The sequence below is a fragment of the Equus caballus genome, chromosome 16, assembly GCF_041296265.1.
Source record: "Equus caballus isolate H_3958 breed thoroughbred chromosome 16, TB-T2T, whole genome shotgun sequence".
NCBI lineage: Eukaryota > Metazoa > Chordata > Mammalia > Perissodactyla > Equidae > Equus > Equus caballus.
In genome coordinates, this window is record NC_091699.1 from 42,911,715 (window position 1) to 42,926,910 (window position 15,196).

Genomic DNA, 15,196 nt, shown 5'->3' on the forward strand with positions numbered 1-15,196 from the left:
GGTTTTGCTGTTTTCGTATAATGAAATGCCTATTTTGAAACCACTCACCTCAGTGTAAACAGCTTCAGAGAAGTGTTTCAAGGCATTTATCATTCTTATACTTATTATACATGTTAAGAGTTACTGTAGACTGCGTACTAGAGTAGACATTTTCTCTTTGAGGGTATGGTTATTGGCTGCTGTTATCAGCAAAGGGGTTATATTTTTAAAAAGGAGGACACCAGATAGGGGGGTTTAGCATCAAGCTACTGTCTCCCCAGATGTATAAAGGAGTTAAATTACAAAGTAGTAGGGATATCCGTAGCTTTAGTCTTTTGTGAGATGGCCTCTGCTTTGGTTCCAGGATTTATATAAAATGAAAGATGTACTTACTTTTGTTTTTGATGAAAAGCAGAGATGATCGAACATTTGATAGAGCTAACCAGTTATAGTAGTAATCCAGTGAAGCTAGATGTCGAAATTTTTATTTTATATTTGTCTTGTCAAATACTGAATTACCGTATAACTTTAGATGCTGTTTTGACATTAACCCCTTTGGAGCTGGGAGTTGGGATTTCCCAACATTAAACGTGAACACATTTCGCAGAAGCTTTTAGCATCGGATTATCTGGACATTCACACCTAGTGTGAGTGTTGTGACTAAGTGAACTTGTGGCAGAAGACCAAGCTTTAAGGGATTGTGGACTTGCAGACCCTGACGCATTATATTGTGTGAGTAGTGTATAATTTTAAAACTTAAACAAATTGTGTATTTCAATAGAGGAGGACTTTTTGTTTTTTAAATGTAGCTCTTTTAGAAAACGATGAAAAGGATGAAGAGGATATGTCTCTGGATTCAGGGGATGAAATCTCACAAATAGAAGTATGCAGCAATTTTCATTCAGAAATATTGACGAAAGAGACCAAAGGATCACGTGGAACAGATCAAAATATGAATATTCAAATTCAGTTGCAATCGTCTCTTGACGTGCAAAAAAGTTTATTAGAAGATAAGACTTATCAAATTGATTCTGAAGAGAGAGCTTCTATTGATCTAGTATGCTCTGAAGGAGAGAACAGCAATTCAGCTGAACAAGATTCATATAGCAACTTTCAGGTTTATCACAGTCAATTAAATATGTCCCATCAGTTTAGTCATTTTAATGTTCTCACTCATCAGACATTTTTGGGGACACCATATGCCCTTTCATCAAGTCAGTCTCAAGAAAGTGAAAATTACTTTTTATCTGCTTATACTCAAAGCTTGGATAGAGAGAAATCTTCATCTCCATTAAATTGGGGGAAAAGTGATTCTTCCAGGCCATATTCAAAAGAGAAATAATTACAGTAACTTTTTTTTTTTGGAAGTAGGTTGTTACGGACTTTTTCTGTTTTTTAAAAGTGAATTAACAATTTATATTTCTTTCTCTAAAAAAAAGGTTTCTTGTCCTTTCTCAAATGTTTTTTTCCTCTTATTTAAATCATGATGGCCTGTAACATTTGAAGTATCTGAAAATTGAAATAAATATATATTTTTAACATATATTGTACTTGCATTATCTCATGTTGGCACTTTTAAGTTTTACAGTTTATATGTCACTTGTACTTCAGCTTCAAACTGAAGCCTGTTTTACATATAAAATGAGATATTTGCAAAAGGATAGTGAACAGCAACGGCTTTCCTTTTTTCTCCCTCTAATGTCCGATACCAACTACTTTTGCTGAAACGACATATCAACTGTTGTATTTATTTTGATTTAAGCTTTTGTAGAGTGTTTTTACACAGGTATAAGCCAGTGATGTTAACAAATATTTTCAGGATTTTGGCTGAATACCTCAAGATTTATCTACCAGTGCAGTTTCATTTAGATGATAAACCATGTACATAGGACTTAGGATTTAATACCAGGCAGCATTATTTTTTATCTTTAGGCTTAGCCATGTAAAAATCGCCTGCTGCTAAAATTTTGGTCAACTTTTAATTTTGAGAGTATTTGATAATTACAATTTTCAGTGCTTGTGTGGTCCTTGACTTAACCAAATTCATAATTCAAAAGATAGGTTTCTGTTTATTAAAAAACATTGAATAATTTGCTATAGATTTTTAAATTGGTAGTCTTAGAAAAATGGAAGTATATTTTTGTGGTGGTAAGCACTTAGGTGCTATACTAAAAATAACTTTTTAAATTCACAGACAAAGTATATAGTGGAGATCAATTTTAAAACCATATCTAATGCAAACTTGTGTTTTTGAAAACTACAGTTTATACAATAAAAGTCATAAAAACAGGATCTAGAGAAAAGAAAAATTACCGCATGAGCCTAAACTGAATCTGGGTTTAGAATTAAAAGTTGTTGGGATTGTTAAGTCAGACCTTCCTTTGGCGCCTCAAAAAACTTGGAAGAGTTCTACTCTTAAATCTCTTCATAGAGCAAAATACGTAAGTGGTATTTCACTTATGATCTACATATAAAGTGTGGAAGAACATTGGCTGTTAATAGGTCAGAAACTCCAGCCTGTCAAGGTAAGTAGAAAGTGTTTTTTTATAGGACTTAAATACCCAGATTGTGACAGAGCAAAAAAATTGGTTTTTTACTACTAAGCTTTTACAAAAGTATGTTTTATTGTAAAAAATATATATATACACAGCATTTTACTATATAATGTACACATTTTAAATAAGCATTTAAAAAATAAATCTAGGCTATTTAAAAAATGCAGTTAAGTAACAAGCACATTTTATAATTTGGAAGACACAAATCAAATGTGAAGGATTTGATTGTCTACATTTAAAACGTAGAACTAAAATTCTCTTCTTGATTTGCAGCTAAAGGCATGAGATTAGTTTCCAACTCCCTTTGCTTCTGGAGAAGGCCCTGAAATCACATTGATATGTTAGTAAGGTGTGCAGCAGACTTGCAAATTATTCCTCTTTTACATTTCTGTCCTGTTAATCCAGATTTATATTTACTTTGAAAACATTGTGTTAAGCTCAGTTACTTTGCAATAACTTAAGCTTTATCTTTGTCATGTTGAATTTTATTCACTCAAAAAATTTCAGTAATTCTTACACTAGATTTGGATATTGTATAACTATTATGTATCTGTAAGATTCTACTTTTAGCATAAAAACCAATAGGGATAACTTTTCTCAAAACCAAGTTTCCACAACTATGAAGCTGAGATCCCTCTCTTCCTGTTCCCCAAATGCTCTTAACATGGTAATGAGACACACTGAGAGACATCCTACGTTTATCTTGACTGCACTAACCTTAGTGGTTAATACAAGGCCATGCTGAAATAAGATGTGGCCACTATATAGGTGGGTGAAGGTATGCATCATATTCCTTCCACTTGACCTCACAACTTTTGTCTCCCCTTAACCTAGAAGTAAAAACGTCTTGTCACATTAAAGGAATATTTAAGTAAAATCTTTGCTGTGTGTTACCAAGCTTGAGTTTACAGAACTCAATCAACACGTAACCAAAACTAGCATTTAAAAAACTAAAGGATACTTTCTTCATAAGCCTGTATTAGTGGGGGTGCTCTTCTAGCTGCACAAAAAGAATTGGTAAGCAACACTTGAATCGACAATTTGAAATGCAAGAGGTGTGGTAAATGACTGAGTATAGTGAAGTGCACTCCTAAAACAGCAGTTTATTTTTCCCAAATATAAAAAATGTACTGTGAATCAAAACTGCAGACCAATTTTGCAAGTCATTATTTTTTCTAAGCCCAGGGATATGTTTTTTAAAGCTAGATGATGGAGAAAAGTTATAGCCTTAAATATTGGATGTGTTACCTGAGCAAGATAAAGAGAAGTCACAATAATTGGTGTGGGAGAAAAAGTAGTCTGGTGAGTAAGATTATACGTATAATTTCACACTGAATTATACTATTCTTTGGGACTTATGTCAATGTTCTGTTCCAAACACTGCCAACACATTCATTTAAAAAATGTGTGAAGTACATTATCAAGAATTTATTAAAGCGTAATGGTGTTATTTTCTGCCTTTGGTTTTTAGGGCCTTATTGATCACGTTTTACTGTTCAAATGTATGCATTTTCCATTCAATAAAATTGTCTTAATATTTGAACTGTCTCATGATTTCATACTGGAAATAAATATTCTTAAAAATAGCAATGGGAAACGAATTGAAGGAAAGTCCTGTTTTATTTCAAAATTAATACATAGGTGAATTTTTGATGTTTTTGAACTGGGATGCGGTAAAGTCACATATATCATGTAACCAACTAGGCACTTTAAGTAAAAATCCTAGCCATTCCAACACACAGCCCTCCCCCAGCCATATACAGAAAAAGTCACATCCATAATTGGTGAAAAAGCTCATACCTGTCTCAGTTCTGATAGTCCCTTAAGGATTGCTTGCTGTCGATCCCTGTTTTTCACCAAGTTAGGATTAAGAAGTGGGTCCCTCACATGGTCAGAGTCAACCAGCTGTCGTTCTTGGTCATAGTCTGAAGCCAGATGAAAATGAGAAAAGTCTAAATACATTTCTAATAATACAATATAGCTCTATGCTATAGTATTCTAAGGATTAATATTCAATTAAAGATTTAGTAATGGACCCCAAAAGAGAAATTCTCCCTCTCCTGGGGCAAAACTTACGATATTTTTTAGAACTAAGGGCCGGAATACTAACTTAGATTTTGGGTTACCTGTGCAGGGGGTAATACTTAAATATTTAACTTACCATATGGATTTTGGTACTGAGGATCCTGAGTTAAAGGCCTAGACAATGGTGCATCTGGATCAAGGTAATAGATCTCATTGGTTCGGACATAGGGAATAAAATGGGATGGTTCAGAAATTCCAGGTGATGTTGCCGTTTGATTGCCTCCTGAGATAAGATTCTCTCTCTCGTAATTAGTGTTTTTTAGCGTCTGAGTTTGTTGTGTTCTGTCGTTCACTGCTGGAACTTTTGGTGACTGAGACCTATTTTTTTAAAAAAGCATAATTAGAGACTAATAATTAGAGACTAAGAAGCTTCAGTACAAAATTGTGTGTTTTAGATTAAGCATATCTACTCTTTAATCACATTACAATTTATTCTAAATGTACCTATAAACACCTTTAGGAACGCTATAGAAGCTTGAGTTCTATAATATCTTTTCCTAAAACAGGGCAACAGAGTGGGATTAATTTGTTTTTACTAGTACTTGCTGAAGATACATGTACTCTAGTATAGGGGGGAATATTAAGTTACTAGAGCCTGAGGATCAATGCTAGCTGGGTTAGGTCAAAATGTTTCTCCTTAGATAACTCACCATAAAATGTACTTAACATCTGAACTAAACTTGCTGTTAGAGCCACATTCTTAGACAACTCTAACCTAGCTGGTTCATGCACAAAGGGATAGAATAAAAATTTAAACAGTTCCAAATCTCCCATTGGTTAACTGAATTTCTCAATGTCCCTGCCAGTCATTTCTTCCCTCCGCCCTCAATCCAAGCAGAATGTCTATTCCACTGTTGACATACCTGGAAAATCAAAACTATTAAGCTAACTCTGGAGATAACACAAAATATCACCTACATTCCTGCCTGGGATGCCTAGGCCCAGTCCAACTTGGACCTTCAAATTCTAGGTAAAATGCCAGCCACTCTTTCCCTTAAAGCTCTACTCCCTCACCTGGAAGTCACATACTTTCCTGTTACTGTCTTCATATACATACATGCTTGATCTCACCTATAGTTTGAGCAAATATTTTATACCACACAGAAAGCAGTAAGTGGCTATGGAATCAATCTGATGCATAACATACCTTTCCTTGCTGAAAGAATTAATTTTCAGAGGCTCTTCTTCCTAAAAGATGGATAGATAAATGTAGAAAGGAGTAACAGTATTTCCTTATGTCCTTACAAACGTTTTTAGAGGTTACTTGTTGAAATAATCTGAGGGAGACTATATTTTTCCAGAGTCAGAGAGGACCAGTCCAGTAATTCCTGATCTTATAAATTATCACCTGTCTGGACTATAAAGAAGAGTTTTGAATGGGTGTTTGAATCAAGAATAGCATTAATCTATACAGGGTTTAAGTGTAAACTTTTTCCGTAAGAATCCAACAGTAAACATTTCTGGCTTTGTGAGCCATGTGGTGGTCTCTGTTAGAACTAGTCTGAACTCTACCATTGTAGGGCGAGGCCAGCCATAGACAATACATAAAAGAATGAGCATGGCTGTGTTCCTATAAAGCCTTATTTACAAAAGCTGGCAGCAGGACAGATTTGCCCACGGGCCATAGTTTGCTGACCCCCGGCATAATCAAATTCTAGAACTCTTGTTCAGACACAGAACAGCTTTGTCAAAACATGCACACGGGGAACCGTGTTTTCAATTTAGAAACATCAATACATACTTTAAAATATATTTTTAAGACAGAAGAGCTTTACCTTTTTGACTAGATGCCACTTGAACCTTGGCTCAGTTTCTTGATGAGATGAATGAAAAACTTCTGGTGAAGTGCCTCTATTTTGAGAGAGGTGTCCGGAATTATTTATTTCTACCAAATTAAGCAGTTCCATCTGCCTTCTTACCTTTTTTTCTTCTCTTTGCTTTTGAAGCTGTTTAGGGTACTTTTCTGATGCTGGGATATACCTTTTGATTGGCTTATTTATATTCCAATCAGGCCTTTTAGGAGATTTCTTCATATGTTTCATTTGTTTCTCTGTTCTTGTGAACTGATTACACTGGTCATTATACCAACTGTTTTCTTTTTCTAAGTTGGCTCCTTTATCCCTACTTAATACTACTTGTTTGTTTTTCTTAGTGTTAAACTGTTGATTAAATTCTGCAGGAATCTCGGGAGATGAACAATTTATAATTTCCCTCTCTATTACTGATCCACAGCATGATTCTGCATTGGTGAATATTCCTGTATTTAAGTCATCTAAAAGAAAGTTTCAGATGATTATTTTTTTAAATTATAGTAAAGCATACATAACACAAAACTTACCAATTTAACCACTTTTTTCAAAGGCATTAAATAGTTTTATTAGTTACTGCCCTCTAAAACCTTTCTTGTTTTAATTTCCAAAACAAATTCTATACCCATTAAACTCTCCATTCCTTCCTCCCCGCCCCTGGCAACCACCATTCTCCTTTCTGTTTCTCTAAATTTGACTAAGTACCACGTAAGTGGAATCATAAAGTACTTGTATTTTTGTGACGTATTTTGTGATTATATTTTTGTGGCTTATTTCACTTAATGTAATGACCTCAAAGTTTATCCATGTTGTAGCATGTGTCAGAATTTCCTCCCTTCCTAAGGCTGAATAATATGCCATTGTATGTACACACCACCTTTTGTTTATCCATCCGTCTGTGAAGGGACACTTGCATTGCTACTACCTCTCAGCTACTGTGAATAATAGCGCTATAAACATGACTGTCCAAATATCTCCTCAAGACCTTTTCAGTTCTTTTCAGTACATACCCAGAAGTGGAACTGCTGGATCATATGGTAATTATATTTTTAATTTCTTTTGAGGAAATGCCATACTGATTTCTATAGCAGCTGTAGCATTTTACACTGCCACTAACAATGCAGAGGGTTCCAATTTCTCCAAATCCTCCACTAAACCATTTTTAAGTGTAAAATTCAGTGGCACCAAGCACACCCACAATGCTGCACAATTCCAGACCTCTTAGTCACCCCAAACAGAAACCCTGCTCTCACTAAACAGTAACTCCCCATTCCACCCTCCCTCCCAACCCCCAACAACCTCCACTCTACTTTCCATCTCTATGAATTTGTCCACCCCACCCCACCTAGATTCATTACACAAGTGGAACCATATACTATTTGTGTTTCCCTGCACCACCCATCCCACTCCTCCTGTGTCCAGCTTATTTCACTCAGCATAATGCCTTTCAGGGTCATCCATGCTATAGCATGTATCAGAACTTCAGATGATTCATTCTTAGCATCACAGAATGTAGACAATTTTTTAAACAAAACTTTCCAAAGAAATGTCTTGGCTTTCACTTAGAATATAACAAACACTGTATGTATTACCATCTTGTATATCTAAGTAAATTTATTTCTACATTTTTCCTATCAATGTAACTGACAAAATTTTTCATCAAAGCAATGTAAAAAATCTCTTTTAAGAGAGATGTGAAGTTTCGTTATCTTGGTTTGAAATTAACAACATAAATATAAAAAGATCTGGAAAATGTCCTTCAGAACATAAATATAAAAAGAGCTGGGAAAATGTCCTTTAGAGGCACTGGGAAATGTCTTATAACTCCCCTCTTGGAACAAAATTTTTAGCGAAATGTTGCTATTTATGTAAAGTCATATGTTGCATTTCATATCTCATATGGCATTCATTATGCTTTGCCTGCAGACCATCCCTGAATCACATACAACCTTTCACTTTTTGCCATTCTGAAAACAGGAAAAGTTCACCACTCAAAAAAAGGACACTGAAATTTCACTACTACTTATGTAATGTTCAGTGATGTGCTCCATTATCACAGCTGTGTAACCAGTTAAGCAACAACCTTGCAAAGGCTTTCTTTCACATATGATTAAAATTTTAAATTCACAATTAGCGAAGGAAAGGAAGAGGTCTGGGTTGCACATGAAAGTGCAGTTATTACTCTCTTATCTTGGACACTTTAGGTATATTATTCCAGGCTGGAACTGCTCTGGGACTAATCCCTACTTAGGCTGCCCAGCCTGCATCATTCTCATACTGAATATCTTTTGCTACTCTAGACCCATTTCACAACCTTTCTCTACGCTGCTCTCTGCTGCGGCAGACTGACTGGTATGAACCATATCAATGGGTTCTTCAGCCCTCTTTCTGCTTCTGTCAAGAGGGATCAAAGGCAGATTAAAGGGAGGGAGAAGAGTGAAGTCAGGATGTTTATTCCACTGGCTCATTCCCTGTGACTTGACCTCAGGCTGACTGTCCCTTTACTAAAGGTCACTGCTCCTCTAAGTTACCTCTCTACAACTCTTGTCTTCTAGGTTCCAGTAACAGCTCAGTTGCTACTAGCACCAGAGTCAACGCGCTATTTCTGTGATTCCCTCACAGCCACTCCTTTGGAAATAGTCCCTTTCTAAATAAACCATCTTGAATTATTCTATTTTGGGACCCTGAGTGATTAAATTCCCTTATTTTGAGCCACCCCGTGATAATATACATAATTTCACTGTCTTAAAGACTTAGTTTCACCTTCCTTTAATTAATGTGTAAGATTTATATAATTTTGTTATTTATCTGGACATAGGGAAGGGACTAAATCAGATTCTTGAAGCTTAAGAGCAAACTAGCGAAAAATACCAAGAGCTCATAAGCAGAATAATTTCAGATAACCAAGCAGGTTGCACTGGGAAACTGCTTTACCCTACTTTCCCTTTTCAAGGTTCCTTTCTACTTTCCTGCCATTTGATGTGGGTAATTTGGTGTTGTATTGAAGTAAAGTCTAAAATTAACTGGCAGAAAATAGTGGTATGCTAGGGAAAGGATTTCCTTAAGACATTTTGGGCTTGGGGCTCTCTACTACCCAACTCCAGAGTGGCTTTTTGATGTTCCTAGAAGAATATCTCCTAATCTATGGCCAGCCAAATTGGTTTTTGTTTCTTTTTAAGCTATCATGGGATTCCCAAGACCACAAATACTGACAGGAGGGTCCATTGCTAATTAGTTTAAAAAGTGAAGGGTTCTGGTTCAACATGGCGACCTGGGGAGATCCTGAACTCACCCACCTTCTATGAATACACCAAATCTACACTTACATATGGAACGGTTTCCTCTGAAAAAGAAGAAAAGTGGCTGAGCAACTACTACACTCCTATCAAGCAAGTGAGAAAGAGACCACATAGAGGTGGGGAGGAGAGGCTGAGACACAATCAAGCCATAAACTGTACTCCTGGTGGCGAATCGAGAGGGAATTCAAAACCCAGAGCTTCTCTCTGAGGAGTGAAGGGTTTGAACCCCACGTCAGGCACCGCAACTTTTAAGACCTGTAATGGAGAGACGAGCCCTAAAACATCCAGCTTTGAAAAGTCAGGGCTCACATCCACGAGATCCACAAGGCTATAGTGGAAGGGAGAAACAAGGGCTCACGGGTGGACTCACTCGCCCCAGAGCCCAGAGCAGAGGCAGCCAATTGTGCCCAGACTATATGAAAGAGGCTCATTTACTTACAGTAAAGCATCAGCCTGAGGGGCAGGCATCTAACTTAACACACATTTGGGGGCCTACTGGGATACCCTCTGGGGGCTGAGGCTGGCAGGCACCATATTTAGAAAAATTTTTTTTTAACTCTAGGCATCCCCCTCCTTCCCCAGCCGCTAGCAGGCACCATCTTCACACTCCCCTCTCTCTCTTGCTCCAGCCAGTGGGTTGCCATCTTCATACTCTCCCTCTGCACCACTCCAGAACGCCAGTATCGCCTGGAGGGGAACATTTACACAAGTCTGGTGCCCCAGTTCTTTGCAGCTGCTGCCAGGAGACAACTGCATCACCTGGCTCTGGTGGCTAATGGGGCTGACACTCATGGATCCCACAGGACTGTAACCAACAGACAAACAGTTCTTAAACAGCTACCACTCCCATGGCACAGTAAGAGGCAAGAGACCCAGGAGTTCAGTCTTTCTGGGAAAGATGCCTATTAGCTTATCATCACAGCTGCAGCCTTGGGGGCAGGCTTCTAATTAAACAAACATCCAAGAGCTGACTGTGTTTCTTTCCAGAGACCTTGGAGGATGAGCACTATCTTTGCGTTTTCCTTCTGCCAAGCTCCACAGCACCAATCTCTCAGAGAATAGTTCTTACATGCCTCTAGTACCCCAGTTTTTACATCTTGTGCCCTGGTTTCTACAGGTGCTGCCCAGGGGGTGTCCCTTGATCACCTGGCTCTGATGGCTGGGGGGGTTTGCATTCCTGGGTCCCATGAGGCTGTAACAATCAAAAAGACAGTTCTTGGCATAATACCACCCCTAGGGCACTGCACAGACAGGATACTGAAACATACCCCCAGTCTCTGTGTCAAAGAGGCCTATTTGGTTGTCCTGGAGTTTCAACCTGAGGGGTAGGCTTCAGGTTTGAAACACATCTAGAGGCCTACTGAGGTGCTCTCAGGGAACATAGGCTGGTAGATGCCATCTTTGTGCTCTCCCTCTGACTTGCTACAGCTCGCCAATATCTCCCAGAAAGGAACTTACAACTCGCCTGGAGCCCCAACTTTTCTGACTGCCACCCAGGAGACACTTCCAGATCACCTGGCTCTGGTGGCTGCAGGGCTCAGGCATGCGGTCCCAAAGGACTGTATGTGTTTGCATACTTTAAAAGGTGCTGCCCGAGGGTCTGGCTTCCAAGCAGCCTCAATGTAGGTGCTGACTGAGATCCTCCCCTTTGGGACACTCATAGGTCTTGGCACACCAACTACTGTGTGCTATTAAAAATAAAATAGGCTGCTTGGACAATCACAAAGGTTTGAGAGACAACCAAGAGCTAAGAGTACAGTTGAATGATAAGATTTATCTCCTATGTAAGACCACTCCTTTAAGACTGGGAGAGGTGGCTGTTTCATCTAATACATAGAAACCAACATGGAGAGCCCAGCAAAAGGAAGAAACAGAGAAATACATTCCACACAAAAGAAAAAGATAAAACCTCAGAAAAAAACCTTAATGAAATGGAGATCAGCAATTGAATTTAATCAGATAAGTAATTTACCTGATAAAGAGTTCAAACTAATGGTCATAAACATGTCACCAGGGGCCAGCCCTGTGGCTAAGTGGTTAAATTTACATGCTCCACTTTGCTGGCCCAGGGTTTTGCTGATTCAGATCTTGGGTGTGGACCCAGCACCACTCATAAGCCATGCTGAGGCTGCACCCCACATAACAGATCTAAAGGGATCTACAACTAAAATACACAACTACGTACTGGGCAGCTTTCGGGAGGGAGGAGGAAGAGGAGGGGGAGGAGGATACACCCAACACAGGAGCACCTAAATATATAAAGCAAATATTAACAGACCTAAAGGGAGAAACAGACTACAACAATAGTAGGGGACTTTAATACCCCACTTACATCAATGGACAGATGATCCAGACAGAAAACTGTAAATGTCACATTAGACAAGAACTTCACAGATATATATAGAACATTCCATCCAAATGCAACAGGATACACATTCTTCTCAAGTGCACATGGAACATTCTCCAGGATAGATTATATGTTAGGCCACAAAACACATCTTAATAAATTTAAGAAGACTGAAATCTTGTCAAGCATCTTTTCTGACCACAATAGTATAAAACTAGAAATTGATTACAAGAAGAAAACTAAACAATTCACAAATATGTGGAGATTAAACAACATGCTCCAGAACAACCAATGGGTCAAAGAAAAAATCAGAAATAAAAAAATACCTGTGATACATTAGAATGGAAATACAACATACCAAAACTTATGGGATACAGTAAAAGCAGTTCTAAGAAGGAAGTTCATAGCAATAAATGCCTACATCAAGAAACAAGAAAAACTCAACAATCTAACTTTAACACCTCAAAGAACTAGAAAAAGAACAAAGACCAAAGTTAGTAGAAGGAGGGAATAACAAAGATCAGGGCAGAAGTAAATGAAAGAGAGACTAAAAAGATAACAGGAAAAAAAATCAATGAAACTAAGAGCTGGTTCTCTGAAAAGAAACAAAATTGACAAACCTTTAGCTAGACTCACCAAGAAAAAACAAGAGAGGACTCAAATAAAATAAAAAAATGAAAGAGGAGATATTACAACTGATAATACAGAAACACAAAGGATCATGAGACTACCAAGAACAATTATACACCAGTAAATTTGACAACCTATAAGAAATGGACAAATCCCCAGAAACATACAACCAACCAGACTGAAACATGAAGAAATAGAAAATCTGAACAGACCAATTACTAGTTAAGAAGACCCTGTAATCAAAAACCTCCCAACAGGGGCCGGCCTGGTGGTGTAGCGGTTGGGTTCACACACCCTGCTTTGGCGGCCTGAGGTTCACCAGTTTGGATCCTGGGTGTGGACCTGTGCAAGGCTTATCAAGCCATGCTGTGGCAGGCATCATACATATAGGGTGGGGGAAGATGGGCACAGATGTTGGCTCGGGGCTGGTCTTCCTCAGCAAAAAGAGGAGGACTGGTAGCGGATGTTAGCTCAGGGCTTATCTTCCTCAAAAAACAAAAACAAACCTCCCAACAAATAAAAGTCCAAATTGGAAAGGAAGAAGTAAAACTATCACTATTTGCAGATGACATATATACAGAAAACCTAAAGATTCCACCAAAAAACTGTTAGAACTAATAAACAAATTCAGTAATGCTGCAGGACGTAAAATCAATATACTGTCATATGCTGCATAATGACGTTTCAGTCAACAACAGACCACATATACAACAGTGGTCCCTTAAGATTAGTACCATATCGCCTAGGGGTGTAGCAGGCCATACCATCTAGTACACTCTATGATGTTCACACAACAACAAAATCTCCTAACAATGCATTTCTCAGAACATATCCCTGTCATTAAGAGACACGTGACTGTACAAATATCTGTTGCATTTCTACACACTAACAACGAACTATCAGAGAAATTAAGAAAATAATCCCATTTGCAATTGCAGCAAAAAGAATAAAATACCCAGGGATAAATTTAACCAAGGAGGTGAAAGACTTGTACACTGAAAACCATAAGACACTAATGAAAAAAACTGAAGACACAAATGAAAAAATATTCTGTGCTCAGAGATTGGAAGACTATTGTTAAAATGTCCATACTACTCAAAGCAATCTACAGATTCAATGCAATCCCTATCAAAATTCCAATGACATTTTTCATAGAACTAGAACAAACAATTCTAAAATTTGTATGGAACCACAAAGAACCCTGAATAACCAAAATGATCTTGAGAAAGAAGAACAAAGCTAGAGGCATCACACTCCCTGATTTTAAACCATATTACAAAACTATAGTAATCAAAACAGTATGTTGTCAGCATAAAAACAGACACACAGATCAATGGAACTGAACAGAGAGCCCAGAAATAAACCCACACATATATGGTCAATTAATTTATGATAAAGCCAAGAATATGCAATGGGGAAAGGACAGTCTCTTCAACAAATGGTGTGGGGAAAACTGGACAGCCAATGCAAAATCTTACACCATACATAAAAATTAACTCAAAATGGATTAAACACTTGAATGTAAAACCTGGTACCACAGAGCTCCTAGAAAAAAACGTAGGCGGTAAACTCCTTGACATTGGTCTTGGTGATTTTTCACGTGACACCAAAAGCAAAGGCAACAAAAGTAAAAGTAAAACAAGTGGGACTATATCAAACTAAAAACCTTCTGCATAGCAAAGGAAACCATCAACAAAACAAAAAGGCAACCTACTGAATGAGAGAAAATATTTGAAAATCATGTATCTTATAAAGGGTTAATATATAAAATATATAAAGAACTCATACAACACAATAGCAAAAAACCAAACAATCCAATTAAAAAATGGGCAGAGAATCTGAATAGACATTTTTCCAAAGAAGACATATAGATGGCCAACAAGTACATGAAAAGATGCTCAACATGACTAATCAGGGAAATACAAATCAAAACCACAATGAGCTATCACCTCACACCTGTTAGAATGGCTACTATCAAAAAGACAAAAAATAAGTGTTGCAGAGGGTATGGAGAAAAGGGAACTCTTCTGTACTGTTAATGGGAATGTAAATTTGTGTAGCCACTATAGAAGAGCGTGGAGGTTCCCCAAAAAATTAAAAATGGAACTTCCACAAGATCACCAATTCCACTTCTGGGTATTTATCTGAAGGAAACAAAAACACTAACCCAAAAAGATATATGCACTCCCATGTGCACTGCAGCATTATCTACAATAGTTAAGAGAGGGAAGCAATCTAAGTGTCCACTGACAGATAAAGAAAGAAAAGGTAAAAAAAATATACACACACACATTTATAAAAAAATGTAAATAATATGGACTATCACTTAACTATAAAAAAGAATGAAATCTTGCCATTTGTGACAACATGAGTGGACTTTGAGGGCATTATGCTAAGTGCAATAAGTCAGTCACAAATACCGCAGGGTCTCACTTATATATGGAATCTTAACAACAACAACAAAAACAAAAAACCGAAACTCATAGACACAGA

At 37.5% G+C, this 15,196-nt stretch overlaps 2 protein-coding genes across 31 annotated transcripts in view; one reads left to right on the forward strand and one right to left on the reverse strand.

Annotated features, from left to right (window-relative positions):
* The window catches only part of TASOR (transcription activation suppressor), a 55,043-nt gene extending 50,969 nt beyond the window's left edge, over positions 1-4,074 (forward strand). For 3 of the 6 annotated variants that reach the window (XM_023620243.2, XM_023620244.2, XM_023620245.2), the window contains one exon: positions 789-4,074. In XM_023620243.2, coding sequence (XP_023476011.1) covers positions 789-1,321 — 533 coding nt within the window. In that variant the 3' untranslated portion in view covers positions 1,322-4,074. Of the gene's footprint in view, positions 1-511 lie in introns of all 6 variants that reach the window. The other 3 variants (XM_023620246.2, XM_070237345.1, XM_070237346.1) reach the window with 1 other exon arrangement.
* The window catches only part of CCDC66 (coiled-coil domain containing 66), a 48,534-nt gene continuing 35,922 nt past the window's right edge, over positions 2,585-15,196 (reverse strand). For 21 of the 25 annotated variants that reach the window (XM_001491793.7, XM_023620258.2, XM_070237364.1 and 18 more), the window contains 5 exons: positions 6,395-6,891; positions 5,767-5,807; positions 4,696-4,937; positions 4,335-4,459; positions 2,585-2,856 (listed from right to left, as the gene is read on the reverse strand). In XM_001491793.7, the coding sequence (XP_001491843.5) occupies positions 2,770-2,856; positions 4,335-4,459; positions 4,696-4,937; positions 5,767-5,807; positions 6,395-6,891 (992 nt within the window). In that variant the 3' untranslated portion in view covers positions 2,585-2,769. Of the gene's footprint in view, positions 3,365-4,334; positions 4,460-4,695; positions 4,938-5,766; positions 5,808-6,394; positions 6,892-15,196 lie in introns of all 25 variants that reach the window. The other 4 variants (XR_011426848.1, XR_011426849.1, XR_011426850.1 and 1 more) reach the window with 2 other exon arrangements.